Source organism: Cnephaeus nilssonii (assembly GCF_951640355.1).
Source record: "Cnephaeus nilssonii genome assembly, chromosome: 12".
In the NCBI taxonomy this organism is placed as follows: Eukaryota; Metazoa; Chordata; class Mammalia; order Chiroptera; family Vespertilionidae; genus Cnephaeus; species Cnephaeus nilssonii.
The window spans coordinates 41279368-41305414 of record NC_137083.1 but is presented as its reverse complement, the minus strand read 5'-3'; the positions used below and the strand labels follow the sequence as shown (position 1 = coordinate 41305414).

At 42.4% G+C, this 26047-nt stretch overlaps 1 protein-coding gene across 1 annotated transcript in view; it reads left to right on the top strand.

The window, feature by feature from the left end:
• The first annotated feature begins 3908 nt into the window (after positions 1 to 3908).
• NAMPT (nicotinamide phosphoribosyltransferase) overlaps positions 3909 to 26047 on the top strand; it is a 45571-nt gene continuing 23432 nt past the window's right edge. Inside the window, exons 1-4 of the mRNA XM_079786515.1 lie at positions 3909 to 4122; positions 12958 to 13114; positions 16130 to 16233; positions 18749 to 18877. Coding sequence (XP_079642641.1) covers positions 4066 to 4122; positions 12958 to 13114; positions 16130 to 16233; positions 18749 to 18877 — 447 coding nt within the window. The 5' untranslated portion in view covers positions 3909 to 4065. The remainder of the gene's footprint in view (positions 4123 to 12957; positions 13115 to 16129; positions 16234 to 18748; positions 18878 to 26047) is intronic.

The window sequence follows — 26047 nt, the reverse complement described above, 5'->3', positions numbered from 1 at the left end:
AAAGCGTGTAGGGGACCCTACACGTGCATGATTCAATCATGCACTGGGTCTTAGTTATTAATGTTAAAAATGTTAATTTGAGCACATCTCAGATAAGCAAGCCTCACTTAGGAAAACACTTCATTAATAGATCTTGACAACCTTTTATACTTCTAACACTCTCATTCTCTCAATCACTAATTTTAGCCATTGAGTCTTAAATAAAGTGGCCATTAGCAAAATGTATAAGTAATTATAACTCCCAAATCTCCACATATAGCATCATAACATGCAAGTACACATTTACCTTACTTTTAAAAATAAATTCAAAACTTTTTCTTTTTGCTTTCTACCTTTATTTCCCGTTTTATTTGGTTGCGATAAGAAAACTTTGTTTGTGTATAATGGAAACCAAAAACACAACTAATAAAGGTGGGAAGATTGAGACCTGCCATGCAGCATACATAGATTGGGAAGACTTCCTGCAGAGTATGAGATTTGAAGAGAGTCTTTCAGATAGATGATCAGATCACTATTGCCCAGGCGAATAGTTGGTTAGAGAGCATAGCACAGTCAGACCACCAGGATACTATAGGAAGTGTACAGTGATAAAGACTAACTGGAACTTGGCTATCAGGGCTTATGTACTCTATGTAATTGGGAGAACTCTACAGGAAGAGTTCTATGGTTGTAACTCCCCCTTTCCTTAACTTCCTTTTTCCCCCTTATATAAATGCTCCTCTATCTTGGCACTTAGGCCAGAATGTGCATGTGGCTTGCTATGTCTGCTTGTACTGGGTTGCAACCCCTTTCTTTTTCCCAAATAAATCCTTTTTGATGATGAAACACCTGGTTGATTTTAATATTCAGTTGAAAACAGGAACATTTTGCAACGTAATGCCTGTAGATGACCCATGTACACGCAGTAATTCTTCCTGTATGTGGGTTACTGTATCAGTTTCCATTAAACCATTTTTTTCCCCAGTTACTCTGACACTTCCATACTTAGGGCAAGAGTCATCCGTTTTCTGTGTGTCTCTGTGTGATTGCAGAGGACACAGCAGCCTGAGTTATTGAAGAGTGCTTCAGGGATGGATAGCACTGATAATCGGATCCATGAAAACCCTTTCTGTAGATGAAAGGGTTTTCTTCTTTAGGAAATTAGAACTCTAATGGAGGTTTGAATAAGAAAAAGGTCTAACCAATTAAACATTTCCTTTGTTCTTGTTTGTCTTTGGGTTAATTGTTGCTGCTTGGTAAGGCTAGAGAAATGTTGAAGGGTGATGGGTAGGAACAGCGTCATGACTTGCAGGTGGGTGAGTCCCACATCTATTTCTCCGGTGTTTTTTTACTGAGATGAAATCAGGTCAGGTTGGAATTCTGAGGCAACTTAGAAATACAAAAGTGTACCAAAGGCTGTCTGGAAGGGTGTGTGGAAACAGGGATGGTGTAGTAACACCCACTTGGCTTTATCAAATGGACATGTCCAGGCACTCTGTGGGCTATAAACACCAAGCTGGATGCCCAATTCACTCTGCTTAGATTAATCCAGGGCTTTGAATAAAGGGACGGGTCCATTTGAGTCTTTGTACTTGTCAGGTTTTGTCATGTTGTGAGGACCTATGAGAAAGTTTCTCAGACTCTTTTACATGCTACTAGGTAGGCTAGCTGTTAAGCTTTCTTTTCAAAAAATGTTTTAATTGATTTCTGAGAGCGGAAGAGGGGGAGAGAGAGAAACATCGATGAGAGAAAACATCAATCAGCTGCCTCCTGCACCTCCCCCCGTCTCCAGAATTGAGCCCCCAACCAGGAATCAAACTGTGACCTCCTAGTTCATAGCAATGATTAACCACTGGGCCACACTGGCCAGGTTAAACTGTCTTTCAAGGAAGGCCATTTCAAAATGAAATCATGACTTTGTATATGGTAATAATTTCATAGTTCTAGTTCTAAACCCCAATTAATTCAAAATTGGTCCTGCTTACGCATGTAGTTTCATATAGAGTGTGCCTAATTCTATCATAGACAAATGGTGATTTTCTATTGGTAACATGACTTCATTTTCCTCTGGAGACTCCCGTGAGGGTTTAAGTCACTACGTATACAGGTCTTATGACTATCCCCTACATTTAACATGTCAATGTAATAACATTTTTACCTGTACTGATACTAAACTTTCTCACCTTAAAACTTCAAATTCAATTCAAATACTGCAAGATCAAAGTTCATTTTGCTTTTTTAAAACAAAAATGGTACCATAAACAAAGCCCACTTTGTAATCAGAATCCTTTCCCCCCTTGTATAAGGCAGCATAGAAAAATGGTGAGTTATACAAACATGGATTCCAGGAAGCTAAGCAAAAATAATTTGTCATTTAAGTAAAGCAGGTTATGAAAATTTTAAATGAATAAAGAAAAAAAGCACCAAACCGAAAGGGGACAAAAAGGATCATTTTCCTTCTCTGAACTGCACTGCTTGAACTAAATTAACAAAATCTCCCAAAATAAAAATATTTAAATAATTTAATTATTTGAATGTTTTTAAAAGTACTTTTCCCCAGTAAATACCGGGTCAACAACAACAACAACAAAAAACCTGCATCTTTGTTTTATTTTAAACCTTGTTGCTGAAAATAATTCTAAGTGTATTAGTATTATTTACTACTTTAGTGAGTGTCTAGCGATATCTCACCCCTTCTGTGAATTTTGACTGTAGGAATCTATCTATAGATGGAGGCAATTGTCAAGAATCTGAAGGGACTCCAGAACATAGCTGGACCAAAGTTACTTTTGATTGAAGAGGTCTCCGTTTTCTTGTGATGAATCTCTCTCAAGTCACACTCCCCTTCCTCACCCATAAAACAAGACTTCCACTAACTTGAAGGACAGGCTATAAAGTCCTTGTATCCGTTTCCATTAAACCACGTTTTCCCCCCAGCTACTTGTAAAACCTCAATCTTAAAATAAAAACTTAAAAAAGCAGGCATTGACTAGGTGGACAAAGGGAATCTTATTTTTACGCAAAAATGCAACCACATATGAGCACGGAGCGAATGGACGGTCCGCTTTTGCAGTCCTCTGACGTGGTCCCTGCGTCTTCCTCGGAGGTTTCCCAAACGTTACCGATGACAACCACGATAACGTCCGTTCCGCACCGTCCAGGACTTGGCCCGGTGCCCTTCACTTCGAGGCAGTATCTGACTCAACTGGGTCTTGTCTTCTCATTATCTGTGAGGGCTGAATTCATCCCCTGCCTTTGGGTGCAGGCCGTTTTTTTCCGGGAAAATTAAAACATCCCTCAAAGGATCCAGGAGCTCAGCCACAGAGCCGGAGGAGGAAAGGGGGGTCCATGTACCAGATGAGAGGGCCCCTCAGACCTATTCCTCACCGCAGGTCTTCAGACGCTAAGGCGAGGGTGAGGAGGGTCGGGAGAGACAAGAGGGATGGAGGCCAAAGGCTCGACCCATAAATCAAGCCGGAGACAACGGTGAGGAACCGTGGGACGGAGAGGCAGGCAGTGGCGTGACTGCAGGACTGAGAAAACGGGCCAGGGCTGGGCGAGACAGGAAGCTGTCCGCGAAGCTGGCGCACCCGTGACTGCAGGAGCGGCGAGGCGACGAACGGCGCCCTCCCGGTCCCGCCGCGCAGGCCGGGAAACGAAACCTCGGGGTCACGGGCCCGGGCGTCCCCACAGCCTCCGGCTTCCCGGGGTGGGCGTTTCCCAGAAGCAGCGCGTGCCGCACGTCCTCCCCGCCGGGCTCGCCCCCGCGCACTGCGCACGCGCGTCCCGCCCCGCCCCGCCCTCGCGTCCCGCCTCCACCCCTGGGCAGTGGGCGGGGCGAGGAGCCGAGGTGAGGCCGTCTGACTCCCGGCTGCGTGCGCGTGAGCCGCCGCCACCCCCGCCGCGTCAGGGCCGCCGGCCCGCCCTCCCTAGGCCCCGCCTCCGCGCTCCGTTTCCCCCTCACCTCCCCCTCCGGCCGAGCGGTGACTTAAGCAACAGAGCGCGGTGAAGCCTATATTTTCTCCCTCCTCGCTGCGGTGCAGGGAAGCCCCCCCCTCCGGTACGCGGTCCCCACTCCGGCCCGAGATGAATGCTGCGGCAGAAGCCGAGTTCAACATCCTCCTGGCCACCGACTCCTACAAGGTAGGGGCTGGGGCGGGGGCAGGTGAGGGAGAGGAGAGGGCGCCCTGGGGGCGAGCGCGGGGTTGTGGGGTCGGGGGCGGCTGGAATGGATGGGGTCGTGCGCCGGGCAGCCCCGAGGGAAGGTGCGGGCAGCGGCGCGGGGCAGGTGAAGCTGGCGCCGCCTGGGGAAGGAGGTGGATGGAGGAGGGATGGAAGGATGGACGGCAGGAGGCGGGGCCTGGCGGTGCGTGGTGGGGGGGCGCGGCGAGGGGCTGAGGCGGGCCCGGCCGGCGCTGCACGCTCGCGGGTTCTCTCTCCGCCCTGGGTTCGGGGCTCCTGGCTCGGGTCGGCGCGGCGGGCGCGGGCCGGACTGGCTGGGGCGTCTCCGGCCGAGCGGACGCCTGACCCAGGACCTCGGCCTTTTGGCGCCGGGCCGGGCTGGCCTGGGCGAGGGCTCGCCCTAGGGAGCGGGTCAGTTAAGTAACAGCCCCTGGGACTCGGCGGTGGAGAGAGAGGGGGGGAGCGGGGTTTGAGAAGTGGGGGTTCCCAGCTCAGCTATTGCTAGGCAGATGGTGCCCCTTTTCGGAGGAGGTGTGGGCGAGGTCCTAGAGGGGTACCGGAGCAGCCGGCCGCGTTCCTCTGCCTGTGGCTCGGTCCTGAGGACACTCATCTGTCCCCGTAGCCGTGCTGGATTTCTCCGTCCCACCCCCTGGGCTCCGTTTCAAACTCCTTTTGCTCCTGCTGATCACTCACGATCTTTAACCCCTGGTCGCTGGCGAAGGCCGACCTGCCCTTACTCCACTAAGGCCACCCCAGGATTTCTGTGAAATGGAAAGTGAAACACGAGAAGTTCAATGAACTGCAGTTTCAATCCTGGAGAATTTATAGGCGTGTTGGACTGTTGCATGCATAGCGGCCCCATTAATTTCATTTGAAAAGCACACATTAGCAAAGGAAAGAATGATGGGAAAAATCTGCCAGATGTTTACTCCCCTACTTTCTGAGTGCCGTTAGATATTATGTAGGTAACAGAACTTACCCTGTGACCTTGGGCATGTCACCCCATGTGCTCTTTTGTGGACGTGGCATTGTTAAAGTGTTGGCCTGTGATTATTTGTTAGAAGTTAAAAGTAAAATTATAACTGGAATAGTGGGTTAGTAGTTGTTGTCTTTGGTCATGTGATCCATCGTGGCAGGAAAGCTCTTGGAAAGATAAGTCAACCTTGTGGGAAATCTAGAACTCAGGAGCAAGTTAGACTTTGCTCTCACAGAATTATTTTATGCAGCTTAAATATTTCTCATACTTCTCTTTAAATGTCATGCTTGGCGTTACAAATTTTAGAAGCTTATCTTTTCATGAAGTGCACAATTACATAACTGAAATTAAGTTTATTAAAAGAACTACATTTTCCTGTGTGCCTGTTTTTTATGGCACACATATTTGTGTACTGGTAGTGCTCTGTTAGCTACAGAAAGGCCATACCAGTTTAGGAAACATTTTTAGGGAAAAGGTTTGCTGAAGATATGATTTATTTTCTCTTCATCTGTAAATAATTTTAAAGTTATTGTGGAGCCGTTTTCTCTAATAATCTAAGTCAAAACAGTGTTTTAAAAAATATGATTTGGTCTTAGCCGGTTTGGCTCATGGGCCTGCAGGCTGAAGGGTCCCAGGTTCAATTCTGGTCAAGGGCACATGACTGGGTTGTGGGCTCGATCCCCAGTAGGGGGCGTGCAGGAGGCAGCCAATCAATGATTTTCTCTCATCGTTGATGTTTCTCTCTCTCTCTCCCTCTCCCTTCCTCTCTAAAATCAATTTTATATATATGGAGCTCCCTTTTGTAGTTCACTTTAATTTTGAATACTATGAAACTTTTTGTTAGTATTGCTTAACATTTTTTAAACTGAGATCTCAAGTTCTCTATCCATTCCAAGGCCTTCCCCATCTCAGTAAATGGCAGCATTTACCCAGGTGCTCAAGCCAAACATTTAGGAGACATCCTTAATTCCTCCCCCTCCTTATCCTCCAGATCTAATCTATCAGCCTAATTTCCCTTTACCTCCAAAGATATTGAGCCATTTCTCTCACCTAGCCTAGTAGTCGTTAGCAGTAGCCTCTCACCTGATGCCCCTCTTCCACTCTGGTCACCCTGTAATCCAGTTCTCCACCTCACTGCCAAGTGATCCTTGTAAAATGTAAATCACCCAGCTTAAAACATACTAATGGCTTTCCTTTGCACTTGATATAAATTCAAACTCCTTCCAGGGGTCCTCAAACTTTTTAAACAGAGGGCCAGTTCACTGTCCCTCAGACCGTTGGAGGGCCGGACTATAGTTTAAAAAAAAAACTATGAACAAATTCCTATGCACACTGCACATATCTTATTTTGAAGTAAAAAAACAAAATGGCAAAAACACCCGCATGTGGCCTGCAGGCCGTAGTTTGAGGACGCCTGTGTAGCCTGTAAGCCTTACCTGTTCTTGTCTCTTCATCTCTCTCTGACTTCTAGACCATGTACCTCTTTCTTCCTCCTCCCCATTCTCTAAGCACCAGCCACTCTAACCTTCATTCTTTTCTGTCCTTTGAGTCAAGTTATTTCATACCTCCTTGTCATTTAGGTCTTGCTCACATGTCACCATCTCAGAGAAGCCTTCTGGCCTCCCATTTGAAGTACTCTCCCAGGCTCCCTCTAGCCCACCATTTTCTTTTCATTTTTCATAGCATCCACCTAAACCTGACATTATTTTGCTTGTTTATTATTTTCTGACTTTTCAGCCTTCTTTAGCCCTATGAGGATAGAAACTACTTTAGTCTATTTATTTCTCTCTCCTCAACATCTGAAACAGTGCCTGATATATAGTAGATACAGCATATACATACAGGGTGGGGAAAAAGTAGGTTTACAGTTTATGAGTCCAGGAAACAGTTTATTCTTTTATTACATACTCATTATTGAATTATTTCCCATATGAACACTGTAAACCTACTTTGCCCCACCCTGTATATTTGTGGATGAATGAACTATTTATAAAATAATCTGTTGCTTTCAGTTTCTGCTGTATTCATCTCAATTTCTGGTGAAGGTTTCAAGGGGTTCAGAGTGACCAGTTTAGCAGAAAGTAAAATGAAGAGGGCAGAAAACCTAGCAAAACTAGAATTATTATAAATCACCCTTTGGCTGTATTTTTAGAATAATATTTATTAAGATCTGTATAAAATGTTTTCCCTTAAAACAATGTTATATGCCAATATAAATAGATCTGAACATACTCTTTTATTCTTCTATAAAAGTATTGGGTGATAGTAGGTGGTTAATAGTAAATTACGTTTCATGTTTAATTGCCTGACAGTTTACGTAGAGGACTTAGATTCTTTAGCTAAATTCTAAAACTATTCTCTTAAGTTTTTCCAAAGATTTTAGAAGTCACTTCATTTCTAATTTAGCAGCCTAGATAATTTCATGTTTTTAATGACATTTGTTTTCAGAGGAGACATTCTGAATATTTATACAGTTTTGAAGTACCATAATTAAAGAACACAGCCAAAGTAAAGAACTGGAACTGTATCTGTAAGATCAAAAATTTTTATTATACTTTTAGACCAAGATGGATTTACATAGTTTAGGGACATTTCCATTTAACTTTTGACTGCTTGGTCTACTCAGAAGATGAAAATAATTCATTTGTGTTTTGATACTTTTAAATTTGATATAGAAAAAGTAAATTTATAAAGATGCACCATTAAGTATCTGAACTGTAAAGAAGGTCAAACTATTGAGAGTCACAACTATGAATCTGACTTTTATAAACTTGCCTGATGCAATCTAGATCTTTATTCATATTTTACTTCATCATAATTGAGCTTTCTTCTATCCCACTGCTTATTCCCATTAAAGTAGTTGGAGTTATTTATATTGTAAACTGGACATTTTCATTTTTATATACACCTTAGATACGTTTTTAGTGGTATCTTTTCTAATCAGTTTTATAAGTAGTTGAAATAGTGATCATTTATTACTAAGGTATCATTCATATATATATGTATGTACAGATATAGATATAAATGTTTTTTTATGTTTTTATTGACTTTTTAGAGAGAGAGGAAGAGAGAGAGAGGGAGAGAGATAGAAACATCAATGATAGACACATCGATCGGCTGCCTCCTGCATACCCCCTACTGGGGATCAAGCCTGCAACCTGGGCATGTGCAACCTGGGCATGTGCACAACCTGGGCATGTGCCCTGGGAATGAAACCCTGACCTCCTGATTCATAGGTCGACACTCAACCATTGAGCCACACCGGCTGGGCTAGATGTTGTTTTGCATTTTAGTGAATTGCCTAATAGATTTAAATGCTCTGGACTTAATAGTGGTATCAGTCCCTGGGTTCTAACCTGAAAGAAACTAGCAAATACTTCTAGATATTGATGAGGCCTCACTATACCTTGTGGTATATGGGTAATCCATCATACCTGAGTGAAACAGTTCTAATTCTGTTGCCTGACTTAGGCAATCAGGCCACATCCTCTCTAATAAAATGGTAATATGCAAATTAACCATCACTCCGCTACATAAGCCACGCCCACCAGCCACGCCCACCAGCCAATCAGGGCGAGTATGCAAATTAACCCCAATCCAAGATGGCTACAGCCACAGAGAGCAAGGTTTCCTAGGTAACAGAGGAAGCCAAGCTTTCCGCCTGCCCTTGCCAGGCCTAAGCCTCCACTCAAGCTACTAAGTTTCAATTATAGAAGGTAAACAAATTCAAAGAGAAATGGCGGCAGAATGGAGCTTGAGAGAGCAGGCCAGGGTTGCCCCCGGCAACAGGGGAAGCAAAGCTTTCCGCACAGTCTGGCTGGGCCCAGGCCTCCACTTGAGGTTACAAAGTTTCAATTATAACCCCAACAGAAATGGCTGCCGGCCGGGGTGGGAGCCCCAGGCTTGGCTCCGCTCCAGGCTACAAAGTTTCAATTGTAGAAAGAAAATAAATTCCAGATACCAGGGCCTCCACTTGGGTTGCCAGGGGGCATGGCCGGCCTGCAAACCACCACAGGCCCCTCGCTCAGGCCGCCCCACGCCCCAAGGGAATCCCACCCTGATCAGGGACACCCTTCAGGGCAAACCAGCTGGCCCCCACCCATGCACCAGGCCTCTATCCTATCTAATAAAAGAGTAATATGCAGATTGATCATCACTGCAACACACAATATAGCTGCCCCCATGTGGTCAAAGATCCTGCCCCCATGTGGACACAAGATGGCCACCACAAGATGGCCAGCAGGAGAGGGCAGTTGGGAGGCACCCTGCCTGAAAGGGAGGGCAGTTGAGAGGGACCAGGCCTGCAAGGGAGGGCAGATGGAGGTGATCAACCCTGCAGGAGAGGGCAGTTAGGGGTGACCAGGCTGGCAGAGGAGGGAAGTTGGGGGCAAAAAACAGGCTGGCAGCAGAGTGGTTAGGGGCAATCAGGAAGGCAGGCAGGCAAGCAGTTGGGAGCCAGCAGTCCTGGATTGTGAGAGGGATGTCCGACTGCCCCACCGGGATCGGGCCTAAACGGGCAGTCGGACATCCCTCCTGGGGTCCCAGATTGGATGGGATACAGGCTGGGCTGAGGGACAACCCCACTCCGTGCACGAATTTCGTGCACTGGGCCTCTAGTCCTATCTATAAAACAGTAATATGCAAATCATCACTCCGCTACACTCACAAGCCACGCCCACCGGCCACGCCCATCGGCCACTCAGAAAGGGAATATGCAAATACACCTAACCAAGATGGCTGCAGCCTCGGAGAGCAGTTGTTGGAACTGGGATATTGGAGCCGAAGATCAGAGGGGAAGATCGGAGCCAGCAGGGGTCCCCCACAGGTGATCAGAGCCAGCTGGGGTCCCCTGCGGTGATTGGAGCCAGCTGGGGGTCCCTGACCAGGGCCCAAGCCTCAAACAGAAGCTTGAGGCCTTGGCCTTGGATGGAGCGGGGGATAGAGCCATCTGGGGGTCCCTGCCCAGGGGCCGAGCCTCAAACAGAGGCTTGCGGCATTGGATGGGGGCGGAGCGGGGAGATCAGAGCCAGCTGGGGGTCCTGCCCAGAGCCTAAGCCTTGGCCAGAGGCTTGCAGCCTTGGCCGTTGGGGCGGAGCCTGGTGATCGGAGCCTGGCGATCAGAGCCAGCTGGGGTCCCCTGAGGGGGATTGGAGCCAGCTGGGGGTCCCTGCCCAGAGCCCAAGCCTCTGCCAGAGGCTTTAGGCCTTGGCTGGGGGTGGAGCCCACGAGCGGAGCCAGCTGGGGGTCCCTGCAGGTGATTGGAGCCAGCTGGGGGTCCCTGCCCAGGGCCCAAGCCTCAGCCAGAGGTTTTAGGCCTTGGCTTGGGGTGGAGCCCTCCAGCGGAGCCAGCTGGGGTCCCTTGCAGGTGATCCGAGCCAGCTGGGGGTCCCTGCCCAGAGCCCAAGCCTCTGCCAGAGGCTTGCGGCATTGGCCGCTGGGGCGGAGCCTGGCAATCAGAGCAAGTTGGGGTCCCCTGTGGGCGATCCGAGCCAGCTGGGGGTCCCTGCCCAGAGCCCAAGCCTAGAGGCTTGCAGCCTTGGCCGTGGGTGGAGCCGGGCGATAGAGCCAGCTGTGGGTGTCTGTGGGCAATTGGAACCAGCTAGGGGTCCCTGCCCAGGGCCCGAGCCTCAAACAGAGGCTTGCGGCCTTGGCTGGGGGTCCCTGCCCAGGGCTGGAGGCTTTAGGCCTTGGCAGGGGTGGAGCCGGAGATCACAGGAGATAGGTGTGAACTACAGAGGAAATACCTTTTCTGACCACTCATTGGCTAAGCTCCCTGTATGCCACTGGTAATATTCTTAGTAACTTGGGTATAAGAATCCAAAAAAGTGATCTAGGGCTTTTCCACCACACTCCTGGAGAAAAAAATGAAGGTCCACTGCTGGAGGGCTAAGAAATGTCATAACCTGCCCTACACGGTTTGGCTCAGTGGATAATGTCTATGTTTGCCAACCGCAGAGTCCAGGTTAGTTTCTGATCAAGGGCATGTACCTAAGTTGCAGGCTCCTCCCTGGCTGGGGCCCAGGTCAGGGCTCAGGAAGGAGGCAAGCAATCTAAGTATTCCTCTCACTTTGATGTTTCTCTCTGTCTTTCCCTTTCTCTTTCACATTCTCTAAAAGTCAATGGAAACATATACTCAGGTGAGGATAAAAAAAAAAAAAAAAGAAATGTCATCCTATCTAATAAAAGAGTACTATGCAGATTGATCATCACTGCAACACACAATATCGCTGCCCCCATGTGGTCAAAGATCCTGCCCCCATGTGGACACAAGATGGCCACCACAAGATGGCCAGCAGGAGAGGGCAGTTGGGAGGCACCCTGCCTGCAAGGGAGGGCAGTTGAGAAGGACCAGGCCTGCAAGGGAGGGTAGTTGGAGGTGATCAACCCTGCAGGAGAGGGCAGTTAGGGGTAACCAGGCCAGCAGAGGAGGGAAGTTGGGGGCAAACAGGCTGGCAGCAGAGTGCTTAGGGGGTGATCAGGCTGGCAGGCAGAAGCGGTTAGGGGCAATCAGGAAGGCAGGCAGGCAAGCAGTTGGGAGCCAGCAGTCCTGGATTGTGAGAGGGATGTCCGACTGCCCTCAAGGCAGTCGGACATCCCTTGAGGGGTCCCAGATTGGAGAGGGTACAGGCTGGGCTGAGGGACAACCCCCCTCCGTGCACGAATTTCGTGCACTGGGCCTCTAGTATTAATATAAAGATTGCCTGTAAGGAACATGAGGGTGCTGTTTTTATAGAGTTGCAAGTTACTTCTATTGAAGAGGAAACTAAAATATTTTTTAAATTTGTGGGGTTTTTTTCCTCTCTCTACAGAGTATATTCATTTTAGATGAATGGTTAATGTTTACAGAGGTCATCTATGAACTTTGGTCTGCAAAGATTTATTCCACCATTAACCTGAATTACCACCCAATTAAGGCATTATTAACTACTCTTTCAACTGGGAAAATAAATACACATTATTCTTCCAGTTATTTTTTATTGGTAAATGTTTTAACCACATTGAAATATAATAAAATTCAAATTATAATGAACCACTCACTTTATTTTTTCTTGAAACAAAAACAGGTAATTTTTCACCAGTGACTTTTACTCAATTTGATGGAAATTTGTGATAATACCTCTTTATATTTTTAAGCTTATAAAGGTTTGATATTGTATTGTATAGGCATTTCTTTCACAATTCGGAAGTAATTTGAGCAAAAGGAAAGACTACAAAACAAGATTTTTATTTATTTATTTATTTATTTTTGCTGCTGCTGCTTCTTCTTTTGCTTTCATTCAGGTTTCAGTGTCTCTGTGAAGACTAGAAGAGGTCATTCTCATTACCTCATTATACAGCTGAAGAAATAGACTCCTAAGAAATCATGACTGTTGACTTATCAAACACACTACATTTAGATAGGAATAGGACCAAATTTTGCTTTCAGCTCATTCTTTTATATCGTGTATGTGCACTCCTCCTGTCCCCCTCAGGCAGCTGCATCTCTCTTCCCTTGAATGAATACTGTTCCCCGAGATCAAATAAGATACCTGTCTTTTTACTGTACCAGGTGTGCAGCTTAGAGACCTTTTGCTTCCTCTAAGTTCATCTGCTTGTTTATAAAATTTCATACTCTCTTGTGGTTTTGAATTTAAGATACTGAACTATTAAAAGTATCTTAATAAGTATTTCTTATTTTTTATTTTTATAGCCAGGAAAAGGAGCTGATCAATTGCAAATAAATATAGTTTCTCTGGTTTTAAATAATTTCAAGCCATTTCCGTTGTGATTTATAGTCCATTCTTCTCATGTTTTCTGACTCAATTATTTCTCTTTTATAGGTTACTCACTATAAACAGTACCCACCCAACACAAGCAAAGTTTATTCCTACTTTGAATGCCGTGAAAAGAAGACAGAAAACTCCAAAATAAGGAAGGTGAAATACGAGGAAACAGTATTTTATGGGTTGCAGTACATTCTTAATAAATACTTAAAAGGTATTATTTGTCCTATAAATTTAAAACAATGCTTTTACATAAAACTTCATAATTTTTCTCCTATTTTATATTCTGTTACCTAAAGTAGCATTTTGAATAGTCTAATTTTGATATTTATTTAATTGCTTTACTTTAGGAGTCTTGGAATTTAAAAAATCTTAGAATAATATTTACTAATATTATTAGTAATACATTAAATCTTACAATTTTGTGTGTGCTTGTGTTCTCAATATGAGGAAGATTTTCTGAAACTAGTAAGTTTGGGAATAATTCTAGAAAAGTCACTAAATGGGGTCTGGTGGGGGCAGGCAAAGGGGTGGTATGGGGACATCTGTAATAGTGTCAACAATAAAAATTAAGTTAAAAAAAATTTTTAAGTCACTAATTTTCCGAGGCAAATCTGGTTTGTTAATAGACTTTAGTCATTAATTCAAAATGAAGGATTTACTAGCATTATTGACCTGGGAACTAATTTTGAATTGTGGTAGCAATTATAATTAGAATATTTTTATGCTAGTCAGTTTTACCATAAAGTCTTATTTTTCAAAACTACCTCTAACTATGAACTTAGTCCCAAATGCATATAAAAGCAGAAAAATCCCCCAAATAATTTTTTTGCCTTTTTACTTGAAAGTCCATTTCTAGTCTGTTTTGTAATATTATTTCTAGGAGGCAAAACAGTTTCCAAGGGTTTTATGTATTTTGGAAAATTTCATCTTTAGCCTTTTCAAATAAAAAATAATTTTAAAATTGAACACAGATTAAGTTGAATTTTTATTTAATAACCTTTTCCCATAATCTTGGCAATTTTAAGATTAGACTGTTCAGATATGTTATACTACTGAAAACCTACTTGGTATCCAAAGTACTTCTTTTGCAGCAAGACCTCCCAAGATATTTTAAATGAGTTTACTAGTGATCTTATATTGAGAAAGTTACCAAAAGACTGATGTCACACTTCAATTCTACATGTTAAAAACTTCATATTAGTTATTAATTATAACAAAAACTAGAGGCTCGGTGCACGAAATCCATGCACGGGGTGGGGGGTGGGGGTCCCCTCAGCCCAGCCTGCACCCTCTCCAATCCGGGACCACTGGCTCCTAACTGCTTGCTTGTCTGCCTGATCGCCCCTAACTGCCCCCATTGCTGGCCTGGTTACCCCAACTGCCCCCCCCCCCCCGCCACCAGCCTAGTCGCCCCTAACTGCCTTCCCCCACCGGCCTGGTCACCCCACGCAGCCTGCTGCTCAGTTGTTGGGTCGCCCCTCACTAACCCCCCTGCCTGCCTGGTTGCCCCACACAGCCTGTTCGGTCGTCCGTTCAGTTGCAACGGTCACTTAAACTTTTATATATATATATATATATATAGACTAGAGGCCCGGTGCACAAAATTAGTGCACAGGGCAGGGGGGGGGGGGGTGTCCCTTAGCCCAGCCTGCACTCTCTCCAATCTGGGACATCCCTCTCACAATCCAGGACTGCTGGCTCTCAACTGCTTGCCTGCCTGCCTGATTGCACCTAACCGCTTCTGCCTGCCAGCCTAATCAATGCCTAACTGTTCCCCTGGCAGCCCGATTGCCCCTAACTGCCCTCCCTTGCTGGCCCAGTCACCCCTAACTATCCTCCCTTGCCAGCCTGGTTGCCCCTAACTGCCCTCCCCTGCCGACCTGGACCCACCCAACTGCCCTTCCCTGCAGGCCTGGTCGCCCCTAACTGTCCTCCCCTGCAGGCCTGGTTGCCCCCAACTGCTCTCCCCTGCTGGCCCGGTCACCCCCAACTTCCTTCCTTGCCAGCCTGGTCACCCCTAACTGCCCTCCCCTGCTGGCCTGGTTGCCCCTAACTGCTCTTCCCTGCTGGTCTGGTTGCCCCTAACTGCTCTTCCCTGCTGGCCTGGTCGCCCCCAACTGCCTTCCCCTGCTGGCCTGGTTCCCCCCAACTGCCCTCCCCTGCAGTCCTGGTGCCCCCCCCCCAAACTCCCCTCCCCTGCAGGCCTGGTCCCCCACAGCTGCTCTCCCCTGCAGGCCTGGGTCCCCCCCCAACTGTCCTCCCCTGCAGGCCTGGTCCCCCACAACTGCCCTCTTCTGCCAGCCCAGTCAGCCCTAACTGCCCTCCCCTGCTGGCCTGATCACCCACAACTGCCCTCCCCTGCTGGCCATCTTGTGGCAGCCATCTTGTGTGTTGGACTGATGTTCAATTTGCATATTACCTCTTTATTATTTAGGATATATTGATTTCCTATTATAAGCCAGCATTATTCTAAGTGCTTCATATGTTATAACTCAGTCCTCACAACCACTTATAAGTAGGTACTCTACTATTTTTATCCTCACTTTACAGATAAAGAAAATTTCAAGTATCTTTGGGGGGCAAAATGTAGTAATTGTGAAAATTATTGGATTATCAGCCCTGAAGATATCTTTCAAGAATAAAGTGAGAAGGTTCATCTAGAAAATCATCTGTATCAAAGGCTTACTCTTAAATTTGAAGGGTGTAGAAATTAATAGAGCTAGAAAAGATATCTTCTTAGAAGTTAATTTATTATTGTGATTTTAAAAAATACTATACATGTTATAATTTCTTCTGCACATTTACTTTTCAAATAAGAAATCAACACACTTAGACTGAGTGATTAAAAGTCCAAATTCAGCCTGGCTGGTGTGCTCAGTGGTTGAGCATAGACCTATCAACCAGGAGGTCACAGTTCTATTCCCGGTGTGCGGGTTTGATCCCCAGTAGGTGGTGTGCAGGAGGCAGCCAATTAATGATTCTCATCATTGATGTTTCTGTCTTTCTCTATCCTCTCTCTTCCTCTATGAAATCAATCAACATATATATAAAAGTGCAAATTCATTTTCTGGCTTTGCTGTTGACTCTGGATGAGTTATTTGACCTCTCAGTTCTTGTTTTTTTATCCACAGAATGGGTGAAAAATCTACAGACATTAATCTTGTGACAGCTCAACAGTTCACAGAATGTCTTTTGAAATGTAAACAAGAAATGTTTATCTTTTTAGGTAAAGTAGTGACCAAAGAGAAGATCCAGGAAGCCAAAGAGGTGTACAAAGAGCATTTCCAAGATGATGTATTTAATGAAAAGGGATGGAACTACATTCTTGAGGTAAAAACTGGTTTCATGTTTTGGTCTACTATTTTGGTTTTACATTTACTTCAAAATTTCTTGCAAAGGAGTTTGAATAGAAGATTAGACTATAAATACAACTCTTTTCTGTCTGTGACCTAAGTATGATGGCTACTTTAGACATTCTTGTGAAAAGTTAACGGTAACAGTTAAACTTTTTTTCTGGTTGCCAATCATTAGTGTCTAGAATCTACAGCAAGTCTAATTTGTTATAATATAAATGAACTATAATGTAAATAACTAACTTTTTTTTTAGGAAGGTAATTTAACCCTTTCTTTGAAAATACACTATAATTTTAAAAGGGCATGGTTAGTTGGCAATTTCAATATTTAGGTCTATTTCTTGATTATAGGTTATCTAAGAAAATAGATGCTGTGAATCTATCACTACAAAATAATTCTAGGAAATTTCCCTTACTGAATAGTTAAAATGATTTGGTGCAGATCCATGAAGTTGAATTTTATTCTTTGTTTGTACTGTAATATATCTAGCATGTTTGGAACCATTGCTTAAACTTTGGGCATCCGGAGACATGAGAATTAAGTTAACGTCCTTTGGTGTTTGCTTGTTTTTTTATTACAAAAATAGATTGGAAATGGTATCTATTGGCATCTTGTCATGTTAAGTATTAGTTAACTAATTTACATCTTAAAAATGTATGTATTTTCCATTGTAGACTATTAAACACAAAATAATTAGAAATATTTTAACTTTCATGCCTATCTGGTAATAATCAAATTTTACTTTTTGTTACTTATGAGTCTTTGAAGAAGTCAGGTAAGCACTCTGTACTGTAGTTTTTCCATATTTAAGTAAAATCTGTTGGGTAACTCCTAAACTCACCCCATTTGGTTTTTTGTGAGAATAATATTAATAGATAAGTCAGTTACTATGCTTATTAATACAACTTCCAGTGGCCAGGATGATAAATGTTTTGATTTTATGTTCAGAGAATTTTAGGGATTCATAGGTTCTCTAGAGATAATCTTGTCTAACCCTATTTTATAAAGAAAGTCTGAGACCTAGAAATGTTAAAAGACTTGCCCAGGTTTCTCCTACCTGCTTTTGAATACAAGCCAAGACTTCTAAGGCAGTATTCTTTCTGCTCTATCTTGAGGCCCTCAGTGCTTCTCATTAAACAGATTTTTTTTAAAATATATATTTTTATTTATTTCAGAGAGGAAGGGAGAGGGAGAGAGAAACATCAACGATGAGAGAGAATCATTGAACAGCTGCCTCTGCACACCCCCTACTAGAGACCAAGTCTGCAATCTGGGCATGTGCCCTGACCAGGAATCGAACTGTGACCTCCTGGTTTATAGGTCGATGCACAACCACTGAGGAACACCAGCTGGCTAAACAGATTTTTTAAAAATATATTTTAGATAAAATATAAATTAAGCTGGTATTGCTTCTTGACCTTTTGAATTTTTTAGAGAGAGAGGAAGGAAGGGAGATAGAGAGAGAGATAGAAACATCGATGCGAGAGAAACATCATTGATCAGCTGCCTCCTTGCATGCCCCTCGACAGGGGACTAAGCCTGCAACCTGGGCATGTGCCCTGACCAGGAATTGAACCGGTGGCCTCTTTGTTCCTGGCTCAATGCTCAGCCAATAAGCTATATTGGCCGGGCTAAACAGATTTTTAAAATTCTAGTTACCTTGTCCCAAATCACATAAATAAACGTAGATATCTCAAACAACTTGCCTTCCTAACCAGAAGTTAGCCACAACTTTTAGCTTTAAAAATAGGAAGGCATAATTGAATATCTAGTAACATCCTATGTAGCAAATATATTTGCTACATAGGATGTTACTAGATTATTTTTTAGCCTAATTTTGGAGAGAATTATTGCACTTTTGATATCGATAACCAAAGCTCTAGAAAGTGTACTATCTAATACCAAAATAGTTTCAGGTCTACACCAGAATAAAGAGAAAACCTATTTAAGGTTCTTCTACTGGCAGGGATCTCAGTCTGTTTTTTTTGTGTGTGTGTGTGTGTGTGTGTGTGTGTGTGTGTGTGTGTGTGTGTGTGGTGTGTGGTGTGTGTATTATTTCCCTTATTTCATCTTTCCGTCTTGAGCCTTTCTTTTATGAAAATGACCTACTTAGAAGAAAAATAGTGTTTTGGGAATACTTTTGGAATATGTTGGAATTTTTGTTTTGTTTTGTTTTGAAAGAATGAAGGGGAAACAACACTTTTTTATCAATTTGAATTTATCTGTATCTTTTAATAATAAATGTTTGTAGCAGAAGCACTTAGACAACATGAAATTTAAAAGTTGATATCAGTGCCTTAGCTGTTAGCTAATTTCATTTCAGGAGAATAAGGATATTCTGACTATCTTACTAACATTATAATAACATCTACAATTGCAGTTTCTATTATAATAAGTTTAGCTTCTGTAAAATGTAAAGAACCTTATTATAAAAACAGGTAACTGCATATCATCAGTTGAATGAAATGAATTCGTTATTGTCTCTTACCAGAAATACGATGGGCATCTTCCAATAGAAGTAAAAGCTGTTCCTGAGGGCTCTGTCATTCCCAGAGGAAATGTTCTCTTCACAGTGGAAAACACAGATCCAGAGTGTTATTGGCTTACAAATTGGGTTGAGGTAAATTGTTTTGTTTTTAATTCTTATTTGCATTAATTGAAGATGTAAAAACCATTCAATTGGGATTCTAATTTAAAAATTGCTACTAATAAGGTGATGTCACCTCCTACAATTTAATAAACCTTTACAATTCTCAATTTCCTCACCTATAAAATGACATTTGGACTAAATAATCTTTAACGTTCCTTGCAGTGAAATCTAATGTTCTGAGATATTATCTAAATCAAATTATTAATTATTTCTGTTAAAGCTCAGGTAGCTTCCATCTTATTTGTTGCAGTCATAAGAAAAATTAGAAAAACAGCACAGGTATATTTTTGATGATTTAAGGCATTTTTTGGAAAGTGTTTCAATTAGACTAAAGGCATTTTTGTTCAAATTTTTAATAACTGCTTTCTCTATTCTTATCTAATTAAGAGCCTAGGCTCTACCTCCTGATATTTCTCATCGAGCTATATTCAAGATTCACTGATTATTTGATTTCTGAGCCTCAAAGGAGGCTACATTATAGGCTCTGAGTTTATATTATGAAGTTTTTTGTTTGTTTTCCTTGCATCTATTCCTAAGTAATCATATTTTTTTCACATGCTTATAGTTTTGATATTAACAATCTACTTAGCTCCTCACAGCTTAATTTACACTTGATCTTAGCTAAAAGGCCAAGAAGCAATACCAGCTTAACTTACATCTATACTAATAAAAGGTCTGTGGCCATCACGACCAAATGAGCAGCGGTGGGCGGGGCGGGGCACAAGCTGCTAGCGGCAGAGAGCTATGAGCGGTGGAGGGCGGGGCGTGAGCTACAAGCGGTGATGGGCGGGGCGGCCAGCTGAGGCAAGCGAAAGCAAGCTACTCATGCATGATTTCGTGCACGATGGGACTCTAGTTTTATCTATAAAAGGAAATATTCTGGAAGGTGACTATAGAAATGCCATATTTATTTTTGAGAGGTGTTTACTTAGTGCTTAGAACTGATTCTTTATCTTATTAGTTTATTAGTTAAACTAATTTGTTGTTGCATAGTAAAATACATATGAGGTTCATTTATAAAAGCTAGAGAAGAAAACATATCTAAGAATATGTTTGAAATTCATTTTTGCTAACATTTTGCTAAATGAATTTTGCTAAATTTAAAACTTTCATATCAGACTCTTAATGAGCCATCAACTAATAATAGACTAATGGGCTCAAAAAAATGTTCAATTAACTAAAATGCAGATTTAAAATAGTTCACTGCTATGTCTTAAAACTTTGAATTAATGAACTCAAAGTAAAAGAACATGTATCTCCTTATTAATTTTGTATAATTGTTATAGTATTTGTACTGGGAAATATTTATTTTAAGGGGATGGTATTATGAAAACACAACAGTGGAGGGGTTCTTAATCGCATAATCTAGTCTGTCATTTTACCTTCAATGGTGCCAAAAGATTCTAAATAGATAAATCTTATTGTGAAAATCATCATCTGTGGATTAACTTTTTCTCAATTTCTTTTTCTGGTTTCCTGATTGAGGATTTAGTCAATAAGTACTATTCCCTTATGTTTAATTGAACTTCCATAAAGCAGATATTTATGGACAAAGAACTAGCTCCCAGTCTACCTTCTTTTTTTATTATTATTTTTTTAATCTTTATTATTCAGATTATTACAGATGTTCCTTCTTTTTCCCCCCATAGCTCCCCTCCACCCTGTTCCCACCCCACTCCAGACCTTCCCCACCCCACTGACCTCATCCATAGGTATAAGCTCTTTGTCCAATCTCTTCCCGCACCCCCACACCTCCTTCCCCCGAGAATTATCAGTCTGCTCCCTTTCCATGCCCCTGATTCTATTATATTCACCAGTCTGTTCTGTTCATCAGGTTTTTTATTCATTTGATTTTTAGGTTAACTTGTTGATAGATAGGTATTTGTTGTCACTTTGTTGTTCATAATTTTTTATCTTTACCTTTTTCTTCTTATTCCTCTTCTTAGAGAATACCCTTCAGCATTTCATATAATACTGGTTTGGTGGTGATGAACTCCTTTAGCTTTTTTTTTGTCTGTGAAGCTCTTTATCTGACCTTCAATTCTAAATGATAACTTTGCTGGGTAGAGTAATCTTGGTTGTAGGTTCTTGCTATTCATTACTTTGAATATTTCTTGCCACTATCGTCTGGCCTGCATAGTTTCTGTTGAGAAATCAGCTGACAGTTGTATGGGTACTCCCTTGTAGGTAACTGACTGTTTTTCTCTTGCTGCTTTTAATATTTTCTCTTGGTCTTTTGCTCTTGGCATTTGAATTATGATGTGTCTTGGTGTGGTCCTCTTTGGATTCCTTTTGTTTGGGGTTCTCTGCGCTTCCTGGACTTGTAAGTCTATTTCTTTCACCAGGTAGGGGAAGTTGTCTGTCATTATTTCTTCAAATAGGTTTTCAATATCTTGCTCTCTCTCTTCTTCTGGCACCCCCATAATTCGGATGTTGTTATGCTTGAAGTTGTCTCAGAGGCTCCTTACACTATCTTCATATTTTTTGGATTCTTTTTTCTTTTTGCTTTTCCAGTTGGGTGTTTTTTGCTTCTTCGTATTTCAAATCTTTGACTTGATTCTTGTGATCCCCTAGTCTGCTGTTGGATCTCTGTATATTATTTTTTATTTCAGTCAGTGTATGCTTAATTTCTGATTGGTCCTTTTTCATATCCTTGAGGGTCTCACTAAATTTCTCGGAGTTTTCTAGAAGATTCTTGAGTAACCTTATAACCGTGGTTTTGAACTCTATATCCAGTATTTGGCTTTCTTGCATTTCTTTCATTTGTGACTTGTTTCTTTGTCTCCGCATTTTGGCTGCTTCCCTGTGTTTGTTTCTATGTACTGGGTAGCTGCTAAGTCTCCTTGAGTTGATAGAGTGGCCTTGTGTGGTAGGTGTCCTATAGGGCCTAGTGGCTCAGCCTCCCCAGTCACCTGAGGTGCACCCCTTTGTGGGCTGTTTGCACAGTCTTGTTGTAGTTAACCCTTGATTGCAGTTGATATCACTGGGAGGAATTGACCTCCAGGCCAATTGGCTTGATGATCAGCTGTGTCTACATTGGAAGATCTGTTGCACAGAAGACACCCTTATGAGGCAGAACTTGCTTTAGTGGGGCTTTGGTGCTCACTGAGTCTGTCCCTTGAGTGTGTCTCTTATGGATGTGAAGAGTTGTAATCCAGAATGGTCTCACTCTGACCACTGGGTACACTGGCTCTTGGATCTACAAGGAGGTGCAAGGTCAGCCACTGTCTGGAGCTGCCCAGCAGGAGCTACAGAGACATCTGCAGATTCCTCCTCTTTGTATGAGGTTTGGAAGTGCCCAGACGAGGCCCAGCTGTGAAGCAAGGCTGGTTGCTGCTGCCGGGCCTTGGGCCTTCTTTTGGAAGCTCTGGGGCTCTCTGACCCAGCTGCAGTTTGACAGGTTTTTATGCAAAAGCCAATGGGTGGGGTTGTAAATTGGGTGGGGCAGGGTCTCTGGGAATCACCAGGGCGGAGCAAACAACAATGGCTGCCAGTCAACCCTGCACCAGAGAGGTCCCCAGGTCTCCATGTCCCGCGCCCCCGTGCAGGAACAATGTCACTGCGAGCACCTCTGAGTGAAAGCCGCCCTCGCTTTCCTGTCCTAATGCCAGACAGTCCAGTTTCTCCCCGTATGTGTCTGGGTCCCCCCGAGTCTCGCCTGGAACTGGAGTTCAGAGTAAGTGGGAGCTTGTATCTCCCTCCCGGTTTAAAGAGCAGCACATCCAGGGGCCAGCACTTTCCGCGCCTCCACACCTCTTACCTGTCTCAATGCGCTTTCTTCACCTCTCTAGTTGTGGAACTTCCACTCAGCCAGCTTTCCCAGGGTTCTGGGTGGTAGTTGTTCTGCCTTTTAGTTGTAATTTTGATGTGGTTGTGAGAGACAGCAAGTTTAGGTGTTTACCTATGCTGCCATCTTGGTTCTACCAGTCTACCCTCTTCATGTACGTTTTTATTCTCTTCAGAAAGTGAAAAAACATAGCCTTAAAAAATAAACTTGTTTCAATAATCATTATTGTTTTGATTTATTTCACCAAAGAAACAAAGTAAAAAATTTTATATATAGACATCTTAGAGCACTATTTTGTTAGCAAATATATAAATATTTTAAATTTAACAATTATTAAATGTGAAATCCAATGTGAGACTTAGATTTTGAAGAAAAGAAAAAGTACATAGTTCCTTGTTTTTATTTGCTTATAACCTGAAATAACTAATATCAAGTTTATCTTCTAATATATTATATATCACTAGAGGTTCAGTGCATGAATTCATGCACCAGTGGGGTCCCTGCAGGATCGAGCTGAAACCGGCTCTCTGACATCCCCCGAGGGGTCCCAGATTGCAAGAGGGCACAGGCTAGGCTGAGGGACCCCACTAGTGCATGATCGGGGACACGGAGGGACCGCGGGAGGGTTCCAGGGCATGTCCAGCCCATCTTGCTCAGTCCCAATTGGCCCGACCCCAGCAGCAAGCTAACCTACCTGGTCGGAACATCTGCCTCCTGGTGGTCAATGCATGTCATAGCAACTGGTTGACCAGTTGACTCTCTGCCCCCTGGTGGTCAGTGCATGTCATAGTGACTGGTTGACCAGGCGACTGTCTGCCCCCTGGTGGTCAGTGCACGTCATAGCGAGCAGTTGAGCGGCATATCATTAGCATATTACGCTTTGATTGGTTAAATGGACACTTAGCATATTAGGTTTTTACTATATAGGATTTTAAATAATTTCAGGTATTTTTATCTAGGCACAAAAAACATGGTCTGACAATCCCTTATTATAGTTTCTGATTGACCAATGCTTTATAAAACAATGTGTATACTCTCAATAACAGGTCTCTAGAAGAGACTTGTTCATGGTAACTCTGCATTCTTTGTGGGCTTTCATGTAGGGTTAGGAGGAGGTTCATCCTATTTTTACTCATCCCTAACACAACTTTACCACCTTGTATATGAAATATGTTACCAAATTCAATAAACTTTTTATGTATAAATTGAAGATTTCCTTCAGGTAATTCTTTATTTAGAATATTTAAAATAATAGTACTAAATAGGGCTCCTTCCAATTTATGTTCAAAGTTATTAATAACATTCTTTAATTGTTGTTAACCATACACTGTTATTCCCCATATACTGACCTTTAAAACCCACTAAAATTATTGAATTGCTTTATCAGTTTCAATATTAGTGCTAGAAGAAATTTTAGTCCTCAAATCAAATTTTAAAACATTTAAGAGGGGAAGACATCAGAGGGGCTAAGGATTGAATGTATTAGGCTAAACTTAACTGTCTCTTTCAACCAACAAAACAAAACAAAACCTGTTGCTGTTAAAAAGTGACTTGAAAAATCATTACATTAATCAAATAGCCCTCATTTTACAGATGGGGAAATTGAGCCCTGAGAGGTGAATGGACTATAGTTTACACTGGAGTAGGTTTAGTCCCCTTTCTGTTATACCACACCATTTTTCATTCCTTAAAATTCTTTATCCTGAACAGTAACATTATAATAAACACATCTTAATGAAATTTGCAGGTTCATTTACTTTAGTCTTAGTTTTCAGCTGAAAATTTAACCTTGATTTGTGTGGGCAAATTGCTGTTTTGGAAAAGTTTCCAACAAGGCCTACTTTATTAGACCTTGGATTAACCCAAACTAACTTGCCTTTTTTTTCCCTTGCTTACACCTACAGTGATCTTTTTTAAAGGGGACTGATTTTATTAAGAGTATAATTTAAGCTGATTTTGTTGGACTATGGAAAGGAAATGGTGATGTGAAGGATCACTGTGTCTGATAGTTATTTCCTTCCTTCCCTGGCATTTTTCGAGGGGTAAGGTCAATCTTCTACCTTTATAACTCAACTAGAGTCGTTCACGTTGTTTTATCTTTCTCATACTCCTAGATAATACCAGTCTAAGTTAAATTAAAATGTGAGAGTTAATTGAATTAAATCAACAGATGAACACTGAGTACCAGCTATGTACAAAAAAATGGTGGGCACAGAAATTAGAGTAAGTTAAGGGCCTTTTGGGGGAGGAGCACTTCATCCTAACTAACTACTAACATAAGAAAGAATACTAAATTGATAGCAGAAAAATAGGTAATCCCATCTAAAGAATCTGAAATAGAAAACATAAATAAGCTTTAATAAGGGATAGGGAGAGCTGAGGAAATGACAAGTATTTTTAGAATGGCAAATAGCTCAAAGGGGAGCATTGCAGTGGGAAATATAATAGATCAACAAGGCAGGATTATAGGAATCCCAATTTCTATATGAATTGGTGTTTCCCCCCTATGGACAATAGTTGTTAAAGGATTTTAAGGAATGACACAACCTAAATAAAACTTTTGCTTTAGAATGCTGACCAGTGGTATGAAAAGTAAGTCAGAGACACAAAAGGAGTGGTTAGAGATTAGAGGTGATTGGTTATAGAGTTTAAATTAGTTTTCTAATGTTAGTTAACGAACTACCACAACATAAAATAGCTATTATCCGCAGGATTCTGTGGTTGACTAGGTGGTTCTCTGCTACTCTCTCTTGGACTTTTGTGTCTGTATTAAGGGTTCAGCTAGGACTAGGCAGTCTAAAATGGCCTCACTCCCATGTCTAGGGCCTCATTGAGATAGCAGGGACTCCTGGGCCTCTCTCAATAACTTCGGCTCCTCACAATATTGTAGTCTCAAGGATCTAGGAGAGTGAGAGCTGTTAAAAACAATACCTTGAAAGTCATACAGTGTGGCTTATACCACATTCTGTTTGTTAAAAAGCAAATTAAAAGGACAGCCCAGAATCAAAGGATGGAAATAGATCCCATCTCTTGAAAGGAGCTGCAAAGATTTGGGGCCACATTAATCAGTCATACAGTAGGAGTCTAATGCTACAGTTTTTTGTTTTTTCTTTTTAGGTGACCAAGGGGAAGTCCAAGGTTAAATGATCTTTTATTTTTACTTATTTTATTTATTGATCACTTAACTGGGAACAATAAGAGCTAGTTTTGTAAATTCTTATTCATTAAATAGCTTTTTTTTTTTCATTAAATAGCTTTTTTATTGAGCTCAGACATTGTCATCTTAGGTCTTTCTAAATCAGGTTTGAGGCTGCTTCTAATAATAGACTCTCTGGTTTATAAAATAAAAATGG